At 53.8% G+C, this 20539-nt stretch overlaps 1 protein-coding gene across 1 annotated transcript in view; it reads left to right on the top strand.

Moving 5' to 3' along the window:
• The first annotated feature begins 1876 nt into the window (after window positions 1-1876).
• The window catches only part of TBX21 (T-box transcription factor 21), a 34128-nt gene continuing 15465 nt past the window's right edge, over window positions 1877-20539 (top strand). Inside the window, exon 1 of the mRNA XM_050934824.1 lies at window positions 1877-2892. Within this exon, the coding sequence (XP_050790781.1) occupies window positions 2324-2892 (569 nt within the window). The 5' untranslated portion in view covers window positions 1877-2323. The remainder of the gene's footprint in view (window positions 2893-20539) is intronic.

Here is a 20539-nt window from a genome sequence, read left to right as displayed (position 1 = left end):
TTGATGACTTGTGGGTGCAGCTTATTTATAGGGAGGAGCTTGGAAGAGTACAGACACCTTTCCCCACAGACTGAGGATGGGGTTTATCCTAGGGGAACAATTGGGTCCTGATCCTGCAATCAGATCCATGCAAGTGTGGGGGTCTGTGAAGCAGCTAGAGCTTGACACAGGTAATATAAGGAGATATACCTATTGCATAGAACTGGAAGGTACTTTGAATCCAGCCCCTTACCTTCACTAGCAGGACCAAGTACTGATTTTGCCCCAGATCCATAAGTGGCCTCCTCAAGGATTGAACTCACAACCTGGGTTTAGCAGGCTAATGCTCAAACCACTGAGCTATCCCTCCCCTGCACCCTGAAATAAGCAAACAAGACCTCCATCCTAGAAACACTTTGGCAGCTGCTTAACTTTGCACACAGGGGCAGCGCCACTGACATCAACCCGGCTGCATAAAGTTAAGCCTGTGCATAATGTTTGCCGGGTTGGAGCCATGGGCTGGGATTTCCAAAATGAGGTGACCAATTCCAATGAGATTTGGGGGCCTACCTCTGTTAGACTGTCTACACTACAGACATCTGCCAGCATCGCTATGTTAGGCAGGGGGAAGATATCCCACTGGCCGAGCTTGCAAAGGGTTTCCACTCAACAGGATGGCATTTCTCTGTCCGTCTGTAACTTCTGAATGCTGCAGCTGATCATTTGCAAAATTCAGAGGATGTTCTAAGCATTAATGGGGGGGAGGAATTGATGCTTATAAATCTCTGGGACATCCGCAATCTCACTCTGAAGCAAGTGAAATAACAATGGCTAAACAGCATACCCCTGATACAGAATCAAACCCAAACCAAGGTGACAGCCTGACCCTGCAAACATGAGCAGAATTCCACTGGCTTCAAGGGGACCAGAGGCAGCTGAAGACAACCTGCTGCCCTCAGCAAAACTCCACCTCCCCACAGGCCTAAGGCAGCAGATTGGCCCCAGACGCTCTTTCTGAATGATGGATTTTAGTGATTGGCCTTGTGGCCTTGCCCACCAGGCAGCTGCCCAGAAATCTGCCACCCTAGACAGCAGTCTAGTTGGACCACAAGACAAGGTGGGTGAGATCTTGCTGAGATCCTGGGACCATCCCAGCTACAACAACGCTGCCTAGGGAGGTGGTTGAATCTCCTTCCTTAAAGGTTTTTAAGGCCCGGCTTGACAAAGCCCTGGCTGGGATGATTTAGTTGGGGATTAGGCAGGGCCGCTCACTTTAAGTATCATAGACTCATAGAACATCAGGGTTGGAAGGGACCTCAGGAGGCCATCTAGTCCAACCTCCTGCTCAAAGCAGGACTTAATCCCACGGCTGCCCACGGGGGGCAAGTGGGGCAATTGGCCCTGGGCCCTGTGAGCCCTGGCCCGGTGGCGGTCTGGGTCTTAGGTGGCATTTTGGTGGCGGGGGGGCCCTTCAGTCACTCCGCATCGTCAGCAGCACTGAAGACCTGGACTGCTACCAGGCAGGGCTCACAGGGCCCCTGTGGGGCCCAGGGCCTGGGGCAAATTGCCCCACTTGCCCTCCCCCTCTGGGCGGTCCTGGGATTAGGTCCTGCTTTGAGCAGGGGGTTGGACTAGATGGCCTCCTGAGGTCCCTTCCAACCCTGATGTTCTCTGAGTCTATGATACTTAAAGTGGAGCACATGCATGTGCGCTGGCAGGATCGGGGCCCTAAATTCCCTTTTCCCCTCTGGCTGGACAGTCCCTCTCCCCCATCGCAAGTCCCTGTTCACAATGGGAGGTGCCTCCGAGGGGGCGTGGCCATCACGGGAGGAGGCGGAGCCTCGCAGCCCCAAGTGCCGCTGCTTTTAATAAGAGGGAGGCCGGAGTGGCTCTTGGAGGCAGAGGATGGAGCAGGTGGAGTGACGGAGCGGGGCAGACGAGGCAGCTCCCAGGAGTGGGGGGAAATCCCCCCCCTTCGGGTGACCCTTGGAAAGAGGGGAGGTGTCGGGGGAAACTCCCCCCGCCCCCTGGAGCCCAGCGGGCTCTTTAGTTAGGAGGATTTTGTACAAACCGAGCTTGGGCAGGGGGGTTCTGCTGCCTTTGCTCCTGGCGTGTCCGGCCCGGCGATGGAGCCCCGGCCCCGCGTGTGAAACGGACTCAGCCGCTGCTGAAGTCGGGCCGGGAGCTGCGGGGCGAGCGCAGCCCAGAGTTTGGTGCCCGGCGGGGGTCTCGCTTTTTATTTTATTTTTTGCACGACCCGGATGAGTTGCTGAGGCAGGGGAGGGGGCTGATCTCCCCCCCCCCCTCCCGCAAACACCCCCACCCCGCCTCGCCTGGCAAGTCGATGGGAGCCCTGGACGCAGCCTCCGGAGCCAGCAGCCCCGCGCTCACCATGCTGAATGGCACCGACAGCCAAAGTTTTGCCAAGGAGCCGCTGGATCTGCAGGGGGCCAAGGAGCCGGCCGAGCTGAAGATGGGCGTCCCGGAGCGGTTCTACTTCCCCGACGCCCCGGCTCCGGAGGGCTGCCCGCTGAGCCTGCCCTACAGCCCCCCACTGGTCCCCGGGGGCTTCCCCGGGAGCGCCCCGGCCACCGGCCGCTTCCTCAGCCCGGCCCTGAACAGCTGCTCCGCCTACCGAGCCCAGCCGCCGCCCGCCGCCGCCCAGCCGGGCAGCCACGGCTTCGCGCTGCCTCCCGGCGAGCTCTACCCGGGCGGCGGCGAGCTCTACCCGAGCCCGGCGGCGGGGGAAGGCTGCTACCCGGGCGCCGTGCAGCACGTGTTCCCCCGGGGCCCGCTCTACCCGGTGCCCGGCTACCAGCTCGCCGGCAAGGTCCAGGTGATGCTCAACAACTACCCGCTCTGGGCCAAGTTCCACAAGCACCAGACCGAGATGATCATCACCAAGCAGGGCAGGTGAGGCCGGGGCAGGGGGGCCCGGGACCCTCCGGGCGGCGGGGTGGGGACGGGTGCCCCCCTACAAGGGCGGGAGCGTGTCTGCTGAAGGTGGTGGGGAGATCGGGACTCCCCCAAATCTAGTGTGTATGTGGGGGGGCGGTGGAGACCTGGAACCCGCTCGTCGCCTCCCCCTAACGCGATCCCATTGCTAGGCTCACCCCGGCCCCGCCAGCCAAGTCCTAAAACTTCTCTGGAGAGAGCCAAGGCTCCTCTCTCTCCCCGCCGTGCGCCCAGCCCCTACCTGCCCGAGTGGGACACCGCGGGGCGCAAAAGGGCTGTAGGGCGCGGGTCCCGGGGTGGGGAGGGGGGCCTGGCTCGCTGCGTGTCTGCAAATCCCGGGCGTTGTTCTCGGCACTCGGCTCTTTGACACCTGCCGGATCGGGAAGTCCTTCGGGGGAGTGAAATGCCAGCAGGCCCCCCAGATCCGGATCTCAGCCCCTCCGGTGCAAAGCCCGAGTCTCGGGCTGTGGTTGCGCAGCGCCCGGCACAGGCCGGGTGGCCTCCTGGGGTCTGGCTGAGTCTCACAGCGACTAGGGTAAAACTAGTGCTAAGTGAAGTGCACGGGGGTTACTCTGCCTTTTCACCGCTGGGACGGAGACCAAAATCTGGCCTTGACAAGGGATCGTGTGTGTAATTACTTGGATCTCCCCCCCACCGGCTTTCTCTTCTCTCTCTAATCTCTTGTCTTTCTGAGCGAGGGCTCCAAGCCGACTGCTGTGTGCCTGGCCATCTCTGATGCGCTCTCCCGGCTCACACCCTGTATTTCTGCTTGGGTGCCCGGCAGTCCTCGGCCGCTGGTGCCCGCTGGACACTCTCAGGCCAGGTACTCTCAGGGTCTTTGGCACCTCACAGGGCCAAGTCCGCACAAGAATGACTGGGCAGGTTGTGAGCCACCGGGCAGCTGCTGTTTCCTCTCTGGTTCCTGTGGCAGGCTCGCTCAGATAGCGTGCCAGCGAGCTCAACAAGCCGAGAGAAACCATTTGAATCCGTGCCAGGGGTCCTGACCAGTCAGGGTCCCCAGGCAGTACATGATCAGAGTCACGGGAAGCCAGGGTTTTAGCAGACACTAAAACCCTGTCCTCCTTTCTCAGGCTTATCAGCTGGAAATGCTGCAGGTCTTTAATAATCTCGATGATGACAACCTAGGGCCAAATGCTGTAGTAGTGTAACTCCACTGACTTCAGTGGCGTCGGGCCAGCAGGGAGTCAGAACCCTGAAATGCCATGAAGTTGTATAATGAATGCCCATCTTTGGCCCAGTTGTCTCCAAGCCCTTGACTAACATGAATCCCACCTCAGCAGCCCCCACCACCTCCCAGCTTTTCCCCATGCTGCAGATGGGGGACGCTTTGCCCTGTGGTAGCCCCGTCTGCCTGCCTCTGAAGCCCAGTGGCAGGAGGGCTTCTGATTTCAGATCATTTGCAGCCCGGCCATGAGCGCAGGGGACAGGAGGAGATGACCTCTGGAGGTCTCTTCCGGTCCTACCATTCTGATCCAGTGGGTGTAGGGTCTGTGAGGTGTCAGGCATGTTTCACCCAGGGCCGCCTGTGCGTCCATACCATCACAGATCACAGTCTGCCTGTGTCACTTCTGCACCCGAAGAGGTGCTACAAAATCAGGGCCTAGTCCTGGGAGGTGGCAAGCGTGCTCATCTTGGGGCCTGGGAGCGGTGCTGTATTTGTTCTTTAAGCTGTGGGCTGCTTCCTCGCAGGCACATGCATATTTCAATGTCCGTTTAACAGGCGGATGCACGCACGCTGGACTGGATTCCCCCCCCGCTGGTGTAAATCAGCAGAGCTCCATCGACTTCCCTATTGCCGTGCCAATTTGCCCCAGCGAGGGATCTGGCCCCTTCTTTTTAATCTCACCTGCCTCCTGTTTAGGTGCTGTCTCACCTCCTCTGCTGGGGTTAATGCATTTTAGAAGATGCTTTTTAATAACATTAAAAGCTGGAGCTGCCACTGCAGATCAGTGCAAACAGAGCTTCAGAAACGGCTAAAACTCAGACCTGATCCGGTGGATTTGGCTGCGGCTGTGAGGGGGCATCTCCTTTTCACTCAGGAGGTCTCCGCACCTTTCAGCTTTTTCTTTCTTTGGCCCAGGCAGACGGTGTCACTTTGATGCCGAAACCAACCTGCTTAATGTGTTGAAAGTCTAAACGTGTTAAGGCCGGTTCATTTCCCACGCAGGCTTCCAGGCCTGCAGTCCTGTGGAGCATGCCCTCTGTGAAGCACTCGGGGCAATTCAGTTACATACCATCACTATCAAGGGACAGGGAAGGGGAAGGAAAGAAAGAAAGAAAATATCAACCCGATAGATCCAAAAGCACCTGGAGCTAGAAAAACCCTGGCTAGTACTCTCTCAAGTCCCTTCTCTGCCTGCAAACCCCAGTGACTCGGTTTCTCTGGAAATTTAAATTCAGATTGGGGGTGGAACATATTTGATCAGTTTTCAGCATCTGAGATTTTCTTTTTTTCCACTGCTGGGGTCATATAGAAACCTACTAAAATATCACCAGAAGAAACAGCTTCCTCTTTCCCCTGAGCCCAGAACTAACCCCCTTCCAAATGAGTTTTAACTGCACGTAGGATGCATTCGCATAGTTAATTCCGCCCCTCTGAGCCTTTCACTAAATCGAATATGTTGCGTTAAATTAATCTGTTGCTGTGGGGTGTTAAACAAACACCGTCCAGAGGTGGCTGCATTCCAGAGGGGCTTAAAATGATTCACGTGTAGAGAGGGCCCAGTCCTGTTGTCCTGGCACTAGATTGGCATCTTTTGCCATTGACTTCAGGGGGAGCAGGATCGGGGCCCCTGGTCTGTGAAGCTGGTTGGTTTTGATAGTGCTTTGAGATCCTTCTTCTGTAATGGTGCTGTGTGAATGTGTAGGCCGGGATTTCTGAAAGTGGCTAAAGATTTTTGTGCGCCTTGCTTGTGATCCCTGAAAGGGGGCTTCATTCTCTCGGAGCCAGGTGTGGGTCCGTGCCGACTGAAAGTCAGATCCCTTTCATCTGGATATGGCCAAATTGACACCCAACCCAAACGTCTTCCATAATCATGGGCCCAATCCTGCCACCATTGAAATCAGTGACACAACCAATGTTGGTTTCAAGGGGAGCAGGATCAGGCCCTAAAATATCCCCCTCCCCCAGACTTAGGATTTTATTGCTTTAGAGATTCGGTCTCTATTGGTTTCAGGAGTTACTCATTGGTCTCTAAGTCTTACCCCACCCTGTCACCACTATTGGGCTGATTACAATCTGAATAGCAAAGAATCAGGTTCCAATTGGGCTTTAGAGTGAAGGGAAGCCCATTACTTCCCCAGCACTACGAATTTTGGGGAGGAAAAGAGGGATCTGCTTGGTTCTCCATGGCAGTCGCTCAGGTAGGCTTGCATTTGTGGGCTTCCCTGTGGATCCAACCTGAGTGTCCCCCGGGCTGCTCCTTGAAATCTGCTGTTGCCCAAATACGACCATGAAACAAGCCAGGCTGTGCATGGAGTGTGGCTGTCTTTTCAGGCCAACTCCTGCCAAGGCAGGTCACGCCCTTACGAGAAAACACTATGGTGTTCTGCACTAATGGTCTGACATTGACTAAGACCCCTGAGTTTGGGGGAACTCCAGCAGAGAGAGCGTGTGTGTGTGTGTGTGTGTGTGTTTCTGTGTGTGTTTGTGTGTGTGTGTAATTACACAGGGCAGAGCCTATCTGCGCTCCCCCTGAAATGGGGTGCTTAACAGTAAGCTCCTTCCCTTTTGGAGGATACTTAAATCATCTCAGACTGGCCCACAGGAACTGTGTGTGTGCTGGAAGGTGAAAGCACTGGAGAAGCTGGGCCCCATTGGCAGCGGGTGCTGTGGGAAATCATTTGGACCCATCTCTTTCTTGCTCACACACAGTACAGGTCGAGAGGCTGATCTGGCATCCGCTGGAGCCATGGTTTCACTGGACATGGCTCAGGCCCAGATGTTTGATGCCTGTTGAAATCAGCGAGAGTTAGGTGCTTAAACACCTTTGAGGGAACTGGGCCTCTGTCCCAAACCTGGCTCCTCGTTATAACGTCACCACTGTGGGTTGGCCCATTGCTACAGTCATTTTTCTTAGCAGGCGTCTAGGACAAATCTGGTGCCGGATCCTTCCTTCCAGAGGGTGTGGGATCGTCTCTGTTACTTCTACAGTGTGCCCTACCCCACGAGAACACAACAGCAATCTGACAGCCAAAGCTGGAGACCCCTTCCTGAGTTTTATTAGCTATGGGCTTGTCTAGACTGGGACATAACTTCATGGAGGCAGGGGCACCGGTGCAACCCCACTAATGTGCCGGTGCAAAACTGGGTTTGCACTAGTACAGTTTACCAGGGTGGGTTGCACTGGTGTAAGCACCAGCTTGCACAGTTGCACAGGCCTGGTGCAAGGTAAATCTAAAGACAGACTGGCCTTGAGGCTAAACTCTCCTTGGAGTCTTTGGACCTGATTCACTCCCTCCGTGTAAAATGAGGTGCACTGAAGTCAGCCAGGCTTGCCTGGTGCAATGTTACTCTGCAAAGAGCTTTTCTCTCCCTTGTTGGTATTAGCGGGCCGGGGCGGGGGGGGAGGCGAGCAGCAGCACCGTCTCCCTAACTCTTCTGTCTCTTGCACGGCCGTGGTTATTGTGGCTCTGCGCCCTTTCATCATCTCAGACTCAGCGGCAGGCTTTTCATTGGGAGACAAGTCGACTCAGGAAATCAGCAGCCCACCCGCCGCCGCCCCTCCATGACGGGTGTTTTTTAACCAGAGGGAGCAAGCAGGGCTGTGTTGTGTGGTGTGCTCAGGAGATGGAAAAGGGGCCGGGGGTGGGGTGGGGAAGGCTGGGGTTCAGCAACATTAACCATCAAACTGCGCTGTTGTGAAACTAGTCCATTATGAGAGAAGTCCTCGTAGCACTGCGGTGGGGATGGTAGAATCATCCCCATTTTACAGACTGGAAAACTGAGGCACAGAAAGCTGGTGCTATCCCAACCAGACAGGGCGTCAGCAGACCTAGGGTGAGAACCCTGGACTATCCCATCCTAAAACTCATTCCTCCAGCAGGAAAGGTGCTGAGTGGATGCTTTGGAGAGGGGGAAAATCAGATATTTGGCTGGTGCAAATTGATGTCAGTGGAGTCAGGCCATTTTATGCCCATTGAGTGCTGCCCCCACTGGAAACCTGACCCGCCTACCCCCAAAGGCTTTGTGGCTCTGTATTTGTAAATAAGGCCCCCCATGGAGTCCCACCTCAGCACTAGGCCACTGATTTCCACACCTTTGCACCCGCTTCTGTATCGTAGGCCCTTCCACCCAAATCACTAGGACATGCCTGTTAACAGGGCAGATTCAGAGGCAAGGCCTATGCATGGATGATTTAGGTGCTCAGAGATTCCCTTAGACTTACTTACTGAGCTGCAGGGCAGGCTAGAGTCCTCTGTCTCCCTCTGGACAGACTTACTCACTTCTGAAATTGGCCCCAAACTATCCTTCCACCAGAGCACCTACATAATCTTCCACTCGCACCCACTTGCCTCCGCGTTCCCTGTGTCACTGCTTCACGACTCATCGCCGCCTCGGATCCTTCCATCTTCTATCCTTAGCAGCGAGCTGTGGCCCTCACCCCAGCCCACTCCTCCCCCTTCTGTTTCAGAACCACACTCCTGTGGTCTCCACCCTGCGCTTCGTGTAGCAGTACGATAGCGTGGTACGAGGCTGGGGAAGGTATGAGCAACTAACAGTGTATTGCAACCTAGACAGAGGGTCCCCCCACCTTCAGGAATCATGTTTCTTACAGAAGTAGCAGCAATAAGCCACCTTCTTTCCTAAGCAAGCACCTTTAAAGTAACCCAAACTTCCTAGTCCAATTTAGCTTGACCTTTAGCTAAAAGCTATGCACCAGGTCCTCATCTGTATGTCAGGTCTGGCCTACAAATTAGATCGACTCAGCTACACTGCTCAGGGGTGTGAAAAATCCCCCAGGGTAAATCGAAGTCTCCATGTAGACAGCATTAGATGGGTGGAAGAATTCTTCTGGTGACCTAGGGCAGGTGGATTACCCACACCGATCGGCACAGGTAACGGCCGCACTGCCGCTGTGGAGTTCTAAGTGTAGACAAGCCCTCAGAGTAGCTCTGTTGCCCCTGGTGTCGTGCTGTCAATTTTAAGCAGAATTCCCTACCAAAATCAAAGCAGGAATGTGCTGCTTAGACAGACAACATCAACTCAAACTCGTGTCCATTTAAATCAAAGAATTTAAAAGTGGTTTCACATCCTACCCTGGAATCCCCCTGCAGTTTTTACGATCGTGTTTTCTTATATATAGGTAGAGAAGGAGGGGGGAGAGAGAGATTTTTCTTTCCCTTGTAGTGTGTATAAAGACCCACACCAACAATCAGGGAAAATTGACTCTACAGGGGAAAACTATGAAATTGACTATAACAGAGGAAATGGTGAAACTGACAAGACACAGAGTGCTGTCAAATGCACAAAGTAAACAATGTAGAAAAACATACAGAAATGTGTGTTTTGGTTTTTTCCCCTCCGCTTCCTCTCATTAACCTCATCAACCTGAGGTGTTGCTTGTAACAATATTAGTTTGTTTTTAAATCAGATGTTAAAGAGACAGAGGTGAGGGAGGTAATATCTTTTATGGGACCAAGTTTGGTGAAAGAGAGAAGCTTTTCAGCTACACAGACACACAGCTCTTTTTCAGCTCTATGAATCTCAGAAGCTTGTCCTTCTCACCAACAGAAGTTAGTCTGATCAAAGATACTACCTCACCCACCTTGTCCCAGGATATTAGAGAGCCCAACACGGCTGCAGCAATGCTTTCGATCGAATGTGTCATTTTAAAATTGATGAGGTGACAGCTTGCCTGAGTTGAAGTCAACCGCAGAACACTCATTGACAGCAGCAAGGCCAGGATTTCATTTCAACCCTTTTAAAAACCAAGCTCCTTGGGGTAGGGACTGTGTGTGTTTATATAGGGCCTAGCACAATGGAGCACAGGTCTGTTTGAGACCCCCAAGGACTGTCTAAATGCAAAAGCAGTGTAGTTAAGTTCATACAAACGCCCTAGTGTGGATGCAGTTATAGCAATATAAAGGTGCTTTATGCCGGCATAACTAGTCCCATATGGGATAGGGAAATAAAAGATACCAGTGTGAAGCCAGATCTATGCTTGGAAGGTTTTACAGGTATAGTTTATTCCAGCCCCATAGAGCAAAATATTCTGTGCCAGCAAAAGCACGACTTTGGCAATATGACTCTGTTTACACTAGGGGCTTTTGCTAGCACAGCTGTGTTTTGTCCGGCAGTCACACCTCTTCATACCCCTGCCTGCAATGGATATGCCAGCGGATGTCTGTAGCGTAGATGTGACCTGAGTCACTTTTGTATCAGTATAACTGCGTGCACGGTAGGAGTTGTATTGGTATAACTTGATCAATTAAAAAAAAAACCAGTCTCCTAACTGACGTAGCGGTATCAGTATAAAATCTGTGTCGTTCAGCTCCAAGGTAGTGCCTTGATACTGAGACAATATGGCCCTGGCTTCCAAGCGGTGGCCAGTCTTTGCTGGTGGCTTAAGCCAGGGCTTTTTCTATATATCAGTCCTCAGATACATGCTAGAAATTAGGGTCTTAAAGCGTTCCTCTTTCGATGTTCTACCTGATATTTGCCGCTGGAGATAAAACAGTCCCCTGCAGAGTAACAGATTAAAATTCCAACCACATCAAAGTCCCCACGCGCCCGAAACTTGCTTAAATGTGAAATATATTTATTTATAAACCTTTTGGGGGGCGGTACTGCTGGGCGAGATTCTGAGCCGGCGTAAAATGACTTCTCTCCGTGGCGGCCCACGCAGCAGTGCCACTTTAGCTCCGAGGATAACTCAGTGCTGCCCAGAGGATTCAGGGAATCTGGGGCAAAGCGGGGGAGTTGCAGTGCCTGTACTCACCCGGCGGCGATCCGGGTCTTCAGTGGCATTTCGGCGGCGGGGGGCCCATCAGTTGCTCCGCAACTTCGGTAGCACTAAAGTGCCCCCCGCCACCGAAATGCCACCGAAGACCAGGGGTGACTGAAGGGCCCCCGCCGCCGAAATGCCGCCTAAGACCCGGACTGCCGCCGGGCCAGGGCTCGTGGGGCCCCTGCGGGGCCTGGGGCAAATTGCCCTGCCCCGCCTCGCCCCTCTGGGTGGCCCTGAGATAACCTGGCCCGTTTATTGGAATGTCTCCTTTGTTCCTTATCAGACAGAGAGGGAAGTGCCATGCTCACGCTCGGGGAGATCAATGCCATTTCTGCAATAACGGCAAAACTAACAACCTGTGAATGCCCACAGTTATGTTAGGCAGGATAAACAGCGTAAGTGCTTTAAATCCTTCATATTTAAGGGCTAATCAAGCACTGGAAATAGCTATTGAATAACCTGCTCAATTTCTTCTTCAGTCTTTCCCCATAGCACTCGTCGCCGTATTAGCAGAGCCCTGCCTAAATTATCGTGAGAGTTTCTTGCATCTTCAACTGCAGCATCTTGATTGGCCATTCCGTGGTTGGAGGTGTGATAGCAGCATACGTAGACACACCTGAGTTAGCTTTAATGTAGCTGTCTTTAATATCGGAGAAGCGTGGGCCGTACAAACTCACTCGGGACCCTTGGGTGGCGGGACCCTTGGGTGGCTAGCCCGTGCTGCTGTGGCTTCACTGCTGTTGCTGCCTGAGCTAACGAGATTAAAGCAAGTTCCGGCATGGTCACGTGCTGCGATCACACCTCTGATTGCCGTGTAGACTGGGTCTCAGAGCCCGACTAATTGGATCATGAGGGTCTGATCGGCTCTGGTGATGCCTGTTTCTTCCAGTGCCGATTACGCCCGCCTTTGCTGCACTGTTTTGTCCTAACGAGGGCCCTGATTCAGCAGAGATCTTCAGCTCGATGGGACTTCAAAGCACGCGCTTAACTTTAAGCAGGTGCTCAAGTGCTTTGCTGAATGGAGGCCTCCTGGCATTGTGTTCCTTAAGTCCCAAAAGAACAATTTTGAGTCATCTCATTCTTTTAGCACCATTTTTTATTTACGCTGAACTCCTCTTCCCACAAAGAAGCCATCCCACCCTACCCATGAGAACTGGTGGAACAGAACATGAGCTGGGTCTTACCTTTGTTTCACAGACAGGTTTTTAATTTTTGTATTTGTTTTCTGGAGCCCTCCCTCTGGGGCCCGCTGGAGAATTTTTAGGACAGTGACTTTAAAACGAGAGTGAGCCCATCAGGTGTAAGCTGTCGGAGGACCATCTTTTGGGTCTGTTTGTGCGACACCTAGCAGTGGGGCGAATAGTAAGTAAGAACAGTGATGTCCTGGGAAGCTATATATGGGAGATGGAATCTGGTCTGCCCCAAAGCTTGGGGCTGTTCGAGGAGGAAGGTTTGGGCTCAGACCTAGCTGGAAAACAAACAAAATTGCTCCTTCCACGGGAGGAAAGAAGCTAAAAGAAAAGGGAAGCCACCGTGGTGGTGATCTGGATCTTGAAGCCGGCCTCTGAACTGAGGAGGGGATGAGCCCCTGCTCCCAGAAGGCTCAGCCCCCTACCAGGTCTAGCCTGAGAGCCTCAAAGGCCTTAGGTGAACATATGGGGCAAGGACTTAGGTCCTGGGCCGGAGCTATGGGCTGCTCTGACCAAGCAGAAATAGCATTGCTGGCTGGCGTCCCCAGCGTGACGGATGATTTTCTTTCTCAGAGTAGTAGACAGGCAATTAATGGTATAGGGGGGACACCACATGGCCCGAAGGCCAGTTCCCCAGTGGGTGAGGTGTAAATAAGCCTAGCTCTGAAGTCAGTGGATTTACACCAGCTGAGGACCTGGTCCTTAGCATGTTAGTTCTAACACGGATGAGATCTAAGGAGGAGAATGTGCCTTATCATCTGGCTGGGCCTCCCTCCTGCCCCCCAGAATTCTCACTGAAGTTGGGGTGAGATTGGGATCCACAGAGAAAGAGAGACCATGTTCCAAACTCCCCCTCTCGCACTCTACGGGCCGACCTGTCCGGCCTTTCGATGTGTCGGGACATTCCCATGAGCTGGATCCAGGTAGCTTCCCTTGGAGGTGTCTGCTGCATGACAATCTCTCTGCCTCTTCCCCAGGCACATCCATGGGGTTAGGCTGACCAGAGAGAGAGGTCAAAAATCAGGACAGGAGGTGGGGGGTAATAGGTGCCTATGTGAGAAAAAGACCCCAAAATTAGGACTGTCCCTATAAAATCGGGATATCTAGTCACCGCACATGGGGTCCCTCCTGCAGACTACCCCAGACTATCTGGTGCTTGGGCCTGCCCCTGTTGCAGCCCAAGGGGGGCATGGTGAGGAGGGGAGAACAATTAGACTATTTGCTGGGGATCAGCCAGTCCTGGACCAGCCCCCTGCTGTGCTCGGTGCTGTACAAATGCTGAACACACAGATGGCCCCTGCACCTAGTCTCTCCCCTCTCCTGGAACAGGCTGGCCCGCTGATGCGCTTTCGTTGTGCGGAGAGAGGCTGGTTCTCCCATGGGGCAGCTTCCTCCTGAGTCTCATTGGTGTCGGGTCTCGTGGGCAGAATGTTTCCCCCCCTTCTCGGAAATGCCCTCCCTCTGTGCCCTGCTGCCTCCCAGCAAGGCAGCAGGTGGGCTGAAACCGTGCCGGCTGCGACGCACGAGCCCTCCATGGAAAATGTGACTCAGTTGCCAGAAGATGCTCAGTTATCAGGGCCAGTTAATTTTTTTCCTGACCCTGCTCCAATCCCCTTAGGAAAAAGCAGGCGACGCTGAAAACGGGGGGCCGGTCCCTGCCTGCTCATAGCTCCTGCTGATGCTAATGCAACATTACAGCACAGTGGGACTTTTATCTCCAATGCACATGCACCTTCCCCAACCCTCTCATCTCCCCCCACCCCCCCGCCAATGCTTGGAAGTATTGCAATGATGCAAAGCAGCGGCGGGTGTCACATCCCCAAACCTGCCCTGAAGTCCTGCCAAGAAATTAACCCTGGTCCAGGCCCTTTAACCTGTGTCTCCAGGGAGGGTTCACTCTGGCTTGGGGAATCTGTTGTCATCTGGGCCAGATCCCCAGCTGGTGTAAATCGGCCTAGCTCTGTGGAAATCAATGGAACTGCTTTGATTTCCACCGGCCGATCTTGCTCGTCATGGTTAAGCTGAGATCAGGGCTGGATGGTGTTTGTAGGATAATAGCATCCAGGGGTGGGGTGGGGGAGGCAGAGCCCACACGGAGGATCACAGCCCCATTGCGCTAGGGGCTTCACCAACACCAAACAGAAAGAGGGTCCAAGAGACAGCGGCTGCATGCCGGTGGGGGCGTACGAGGGACTGGCACCAGCTGCCTCGCCAGTGTCAAGATTTTTGTAGGATCGAGGCAAAAGAGAGTTGAGGGAATTGTAGGAGAACAAAATTCCCCTTCGTCAGCAGAGTAAAGGCCACCAGGAAGATGGCCAAGGAGGTGGCATCGAGGGTGTTTACTGGGGCAGCGTGGGGGAGAGCACAGAGGGGCTTGTTTGAAAATGTAACACATCAGTGTGGGGGGGGGCTGGCAACCCCTGTGGGGAGCTGACATTTCAAGGAGATGATGGTTAGGGTGGGGACAGGCCCTGAAGGCCGAGAATTGAAAGGAAAGGCAAATCGCTCATGTTTGAAGTGCTGGAGAAAGGGGGAGCCGGGGAGAGATCCAGAGAGAGCGGTGGGGTGGTCAGTGATGCTCTTTGCAGCAGCAGTCTGAACGGGGTGGCGCGGAGCAAGCCTGCATTGGTCGGAGCCATGAGATGGTGAGAGTTTTAGCTGCACGGATGGAGAGGCCAGGCTGTGGCTTCTCCCGTCGGCGTAGTGAACCCGCCTCCCCGAGGTGTGTCACAGCGCTGTCTATAAGGGGGGTTAGGTCGGTAGAACTGCCTTGTGCCGGGTGTGGATTTTTCACACCCCTGATTGACGTGGTTATCTGTAGTGTAGACAGTGTGTGACTAAGCCGTCCCCTTGTGCGCGGGTGTGGCCAGGGCTGTGCTGGCAGGAGAGCGTCTCCCAACGACAGAGCTGCTGCCTCTCGCGGAGGTTGGGTTTATGATGCCGACGGGAGAGCTCTTCCCCCGTTGACATGGTGCATCGTCACCAGCTAGCCCTTAGGGAGGTTCTGCAGAAAGAACTGGCAAGATTTAGACCTAGCCTGGATGGGAGGGTCTGGAGAGAGGGCTGCGTTTTGGCGCCTGGCTGGCAGGGAGAAAGTGGGGAGATCCTATGAAGCGGGAGAAGTCGGGAGTGGGGGTTGAGGAAGGAGTCCAAGCAACTGGATTTGCAGGCATGGGAGTCAGCCAGGTTGGAGAGGCAAGGTTGCTTGGTAGAGAAAGGGCAGAACTGAAGGAGGAGAGGATGGCAGCGCGATGGAGGAAGGCCCACAAGGTCACAGGATTTCTGCCAGAGGCACAAGGGCAGCAGTGGAGGAAGCAGGTGCTGGGTTTGGCCAGGGCTGGGGGCTGCCAGGGCTGGGATCTTGCAAAGAGAGAGAAGTCAAGGGTAGAGGGACGTGGCGCAGGGACGGAATCAACCCCAACTCTTAGTGGCAGTGGACGTAGAGCGGAGTGGGAAAGTTAGTCTTGTAAAGTCGCTGGCGCCGCTCTGGATCTTGCAGGGAGGAGATTGGGACTCTGTGTCCGCTGAAGACAGCGGGGCCACTCCACATTCCACTGGGGTAGCAGCGGTTTGAGTAACATTAAAAATCTTGATTGACTTAGCCACAGCTCTCGGGTATGAAAAATTCACCCCTCTGAGGGCTCGGCTGACCTAGCCCCTGGTGTAGATGTGGCTGGGCTGGGGCAGGGATGCTTCCATTGACCCCACTAGGGGAGGTGGAGTTCCTACAGCCATCCAGGGTGGGACCGTGCTCTGGGGTAATTGCAGCATGGCGTTAGCATGCAGAGGAGACCAGTTCTGAGCTGGGAATCCATTTTCAGGGGAGTCAGAAGGAAGGAAGGTTCTTGCTCAGATGAGCTGAGGTGGAGACAGAGCTGTTGAAAGAAGAGCAAGGTGAAAGACCCGCTTAATGAGAGGTGAATGGCTCCTGGGCCTCCTGCCCCTGCCCATGTGCTCTGGGATCTGGCTTAGCCTGCTCTTCTGACACCTCTGGGATTAAAACCAGGCAACTGTGTTTTGGGAGGAAGTGAAGTCACCTGTGCCAGGGATGGGAGGAGATTTCCTTTAGCTCTTCTTCCTTCTCCAGGCCAGTCCCCACTGATGCAGTCAGTCCCTTGCCATAGGGATCGTCTGCAAATAAATAGGAATTGCTCTTAGTAGGGGCTGCGAGGAGACACGGTTCTGCTGCGCTAGCTCAGCCATGCACCCCTCTAGTGCACCCACTAGGGGTCAGGCTTCTCCACGCCCCTGTGGCCGAGCTGGGGGGGAACAAGGGACTTCTCGCCGGGTACTATTGGTTCGCCCCACAGCACCTGGTGGGGACATGGGGTATTTTATGCTCCCCCACTCCTGGAAAGTTTATCAGCAGCTGGGATCGACCCCCTAGATCAGGGGTGGGCAAACTTTGGCCCGAGGGCCACATCAGGGTTGGAAAACTGTATGGAGAGCCGGGTAGGGAAGGCTGTGCCTCCCCAAACAGCCTGGTCCCTGCCCCCTATCTGGCCCCTCCCACTTCCCACTCCCTGACTGCCCCCCTCAGAACCTCCAACCCCCCACTTCTTGTTCCCTGTCTGCCCCCTCCTGAGACCCTCCACCCCTAACTGCCCCCCTGGGACTTCACCCCCTATCCCCCCCCATTCTCTGTCCCTTGACTGCCCTGACTCCTATCCACCCAACTGGTCCCCAACAGGCCCCCCAGGACTCCCACTCCTATCCAACCTCCCCACTCCCCATCCCCTGACCCCCCCCACAGAACCCCTGGCCCATCCAACCCCCCCTTCTCACTGTTCCCTGACTGCCCTGACCCCTGTCCACACCCCTGCCTCCTGACAGGCTCCCCGGGATTCCCACACGTATCCAACTGCCCCCTGTCCCCTGACTGCCCCCCACTCCCAGAACCTCTGCCCCATCCAACTGCCCCCTGGGTCCTCCTGCCCCTTATCTAAGCCTTATCTTATTGGAAAGCTTGGGAGGTGGGTGGGTGCACGTGCGGAGGTGTGGCTGGGGGGGAGGGGGGCCAGGGACGAGCCTCCCCGGCCAGGAGCTCAAGAGAGGGTCCTGCGGGCCGGATGTGGCCTGCAGGCCATAGTTTGCCCACGTCTGCTCTAGATCATTGTGTTACGTGAAGGGCAGGGCCACGTGGCTTTCAGTAATGTTTAGATTTAACATCAGCAATTGCTTCCTGTAGATTTTGGTAGCTCATCACAGCCCGGTCCCCAAGGGCGGGTGTTGGACTCCTGCCCTGAGGCAGGGCGGCTGTCACCGAAGAGTCAGACTTTGCGCTAGGTAGGCGAGGAACCCAGAGTCTTGCACCATCAGGCAACCGCCGTGTCTTCTGCTGAGTCAATGTGTGTGTGTGTGGGGGGGCGATCCTGCAGTGTCCCTTGCTGACAGTGCATGGGGTTGGGGGGAGTGATCCAGCAGTTATGTGGGATCTAGATGCAGCCACATGCAGGAGGAGACATTTAAATAGGAAGGCCTAGGTTAAAATAGCCTTCCTGACTCACTGCGGCCATATTCCAGATTTACCCAGTTGGGAGTGGGGGCAGGTTCCCCCTGGCCCTCCAATTACACCCGTGGAAAGTGGATGGAAAACGCCATCAAACCAGCCAAGTTCTCAGCGGGTGTAAATCGATGTGGCTTCTTTGAAACCAGGGGAGCTGTGTTAGTTTCCACCGGCTGAGAGTCTGGACCATTGAGTTTAAAAAATCAGCTACTGAGTTTCTGCTTTCAAGCGCACACGTTTGCATAAAGCCCTGGCCAACACTGTGGGGAGAAAACCTGCCTCTAACATCTCCCACAATGTCACCAGACCAGTGGATTATTTTTAACTCGTGCTTTGAAAAAATTGTCTAAAACCACCTAAAATCTCCCCTTCTGCTTGGCTCCAGAATTTAAAAACGGCCCATCTGGCCATGTATGAACAAGCATTTCTTCAAGCTCCGTGGCACTTCTCTTCCTGTCCGAAACTGCTGCGCAGCATTATTGGGTGCTGTTGTGGCCTGTTGAACTGTTTCCAGTGGCTTTGGATCAAGTTCTTACACAGCTGCTGGGCTCCCTTCCAGCAGTGGCTGCATTCCAATGGTGGGTGGGTACAGGGCTCGGGGACCCATGCTAGGTGCTGCAGCATCGACTATGGATTGACTCCGGTGTGGGCTGCCCAATTTGGGTTGCTTTAGAGACCTCGCGATTTCTCCCCTTTAATTCCAACCAGCCGTGGACACATTTGGATCCTGCTCTGGGACTGGATTTTATCACTCATGTCCACAATGCGTTATTACTTGACTACCATTAAATCCATCCGAGCCAAACCTCCCATGGAAACCAGTGAAGAGTGTGTGTGTGTGTGTGTGTGTGTGTTACCAGCGATAGTAGTGAGCCACATAACGCGTAGCAGAGAGCAGATATTAGACAGCTCCTCCCTGCCACAGCACCCCAGCTCCCCGCCTCCCTGAGCTGTTACTGACCAACCCAGGCTGAGGACGGCCACACCCCTGGTTCAGACTGTCACTCGCCCGGGAGATGTGTGCTACATTTGAATCCTCAGCCAGAGGGAGGGTACTGGCACCGTACTGGTTGGGCGAGAGCTTTGCAGACGTTCTCTGCCTGGCACTGCTCTGCGTGTGTATCTCCTGCCTCCATTGGTGTTCCCTGTGATCCCCTCCAGGTGGTCACCCTGTTGAAGTCTATGTGAAGGGAAGAAGAAATTTTTGTTTGTGGACATGCTCATGTGGTCTAGTGGTTAGAGCAGGGGACCGAGCATCAGGACAGCTGGGTTTGAGAGGGAGTGTTGTGTAGTGGTTAGAGCAGAGGGGGCTCCTGGCTTTCTATTCCTTGGGTTGCGGGGCTGGTGGTCACAGACAGGCTGGACAACGGTTCTATTTCAGGCTGTGGTCGGCGTACAGAGGCCTGAGGCAGGACTCCTGGGTTCTATCCCCAGCTCTTTCTCTGTGATCTTGGGCCAAGACACCAGGCTTCGGTTTCTCCATCTTTAAATTGGGGTGGCCCACCTCCTGGGGGGAGATTGTCAGCTTTCATACATTAGTCTTTGCAAAGTGCTTTAAGATCCTCAAATGAAAGATAAGGGGAAGGGTTGGAAACCTGCTGAAATCAGAGTGTTCAGGAACATCCACACAGTTGTTTAAAAAAAACACGACCTTTAAGAACTGTCTGGTCACACCAGTCCATGTGCCTCTGGCCAGCCAGCGCTCTGTAGATGGGGACCATACAGCAATGTTGCTCCACCCGCGGTATCTGGGTTAGGAGAAGCACATTGAACGATAGTGCCGAGAGGGCTGGTTCTCTGCTCCGCTGCCGTGATGTTGTACAGAATCTGGCGTCTTTGTTCCGAGGTCCGGCTCCCCAGCTGCTGTAAATCAGCAGCGCTCCTCTGACGTCAGTAGCGCTACGTCGATAGACACCAGCTAAGGATCCGGCCGGAAGAGGGTTTTCATTAGTGGTGGGCGAAAATTTTCAGCTGAAAGTCTCGGGGCAAAAACCGTGCGAGCGAACCATTCGCAGGTTGCATCAGCGTCACCAGATTGTTCGGCGGCAGGTGGGGTGCGGGGTGGGGGAATCGCAACATTTTGATTTTTCCGGTTTGACGTTGCCTTTATTTTCTTTTCAAATTCAAAAATATTTAAGAATGCTCAAAATCGAAACATTTTGGGCCAAACAAAGCCTTTTGTTTGACCCCCCCCCAATGTTTTTTTTAACCTTTCAAAACTGTTTGTGTTAAACCCGCTGCCTATTCATTTCATTGGGTGACCCCCGGTTCTTGTTATGTGAAGGGGGTAAATAACACTTCCATATTCACTTTTCTCCAGCCCACTCATAGATCTCTCTCATATCCCCCCTTTGTCATCTCTTTTCGAAGCTGAAAAGTCCCAGTGTTTTTAGGCTCTCCTCATATGGAAGCTGTTCCATCCCCCTCGTCATTTCTTGTCGCCCTTTTCTGTCCTTTTTCCAATTCTAATACGTCTTTTGTGAGCTGGGGTGACCAGCACTGCGTGCAGTACAAGGGGTGGCTGTACCATTCATTTATATAGTGCCATCATGATATTTTCTGTCTTATTTCTCTATCCCTTTCCTAATGGTTCCTAATATGCTGGTCGCTTTTTTGACTTTCGCTGCATATTGAGCAGATGATCTCAGAACTGTCCTTGATGACTCCCAGATCTTCCTTGAATGGGAACAGCTAATGTAGACCTCATCATTTTGCATGCATAGTTGGGGTGATGTTTTCAATGTGCATTACTCTGTGTTTATCAACACCAAATTTCATTTGCCATTTTGTTGCCCAGTCACCCAGTGTTGTGAGACCTCATTGTAACTCTTCGCAGTCAGCTTTCGACTTAGCTGTCTTGAGTAATTTTGTATTGTCTGAAACTTTGCCACCTTATCCCTTTTTCCAGACCACTTATGAATGTGTTGAACAGCACTAGT

The sequence above is a fragment of the Gopherus flavomarginatus genome, chromosome 25 (assembly GCF_025201925.1).
Source record: "Gopherus flavomarginatus isolate rGopFla2 chromosome 25, rGopFla2.mat.asm, whole genome shotgun sequence".
Taxonomy (NCBI): domain Eukaryota; kingdom Metazoa; phylum Chordata; order Testudines; family Testudinidae; genus Gopherus; species Gopherus flavomarginatus.
This window is presented reverse-complemented; position numbering and strand designations above follow the sequence as displayed.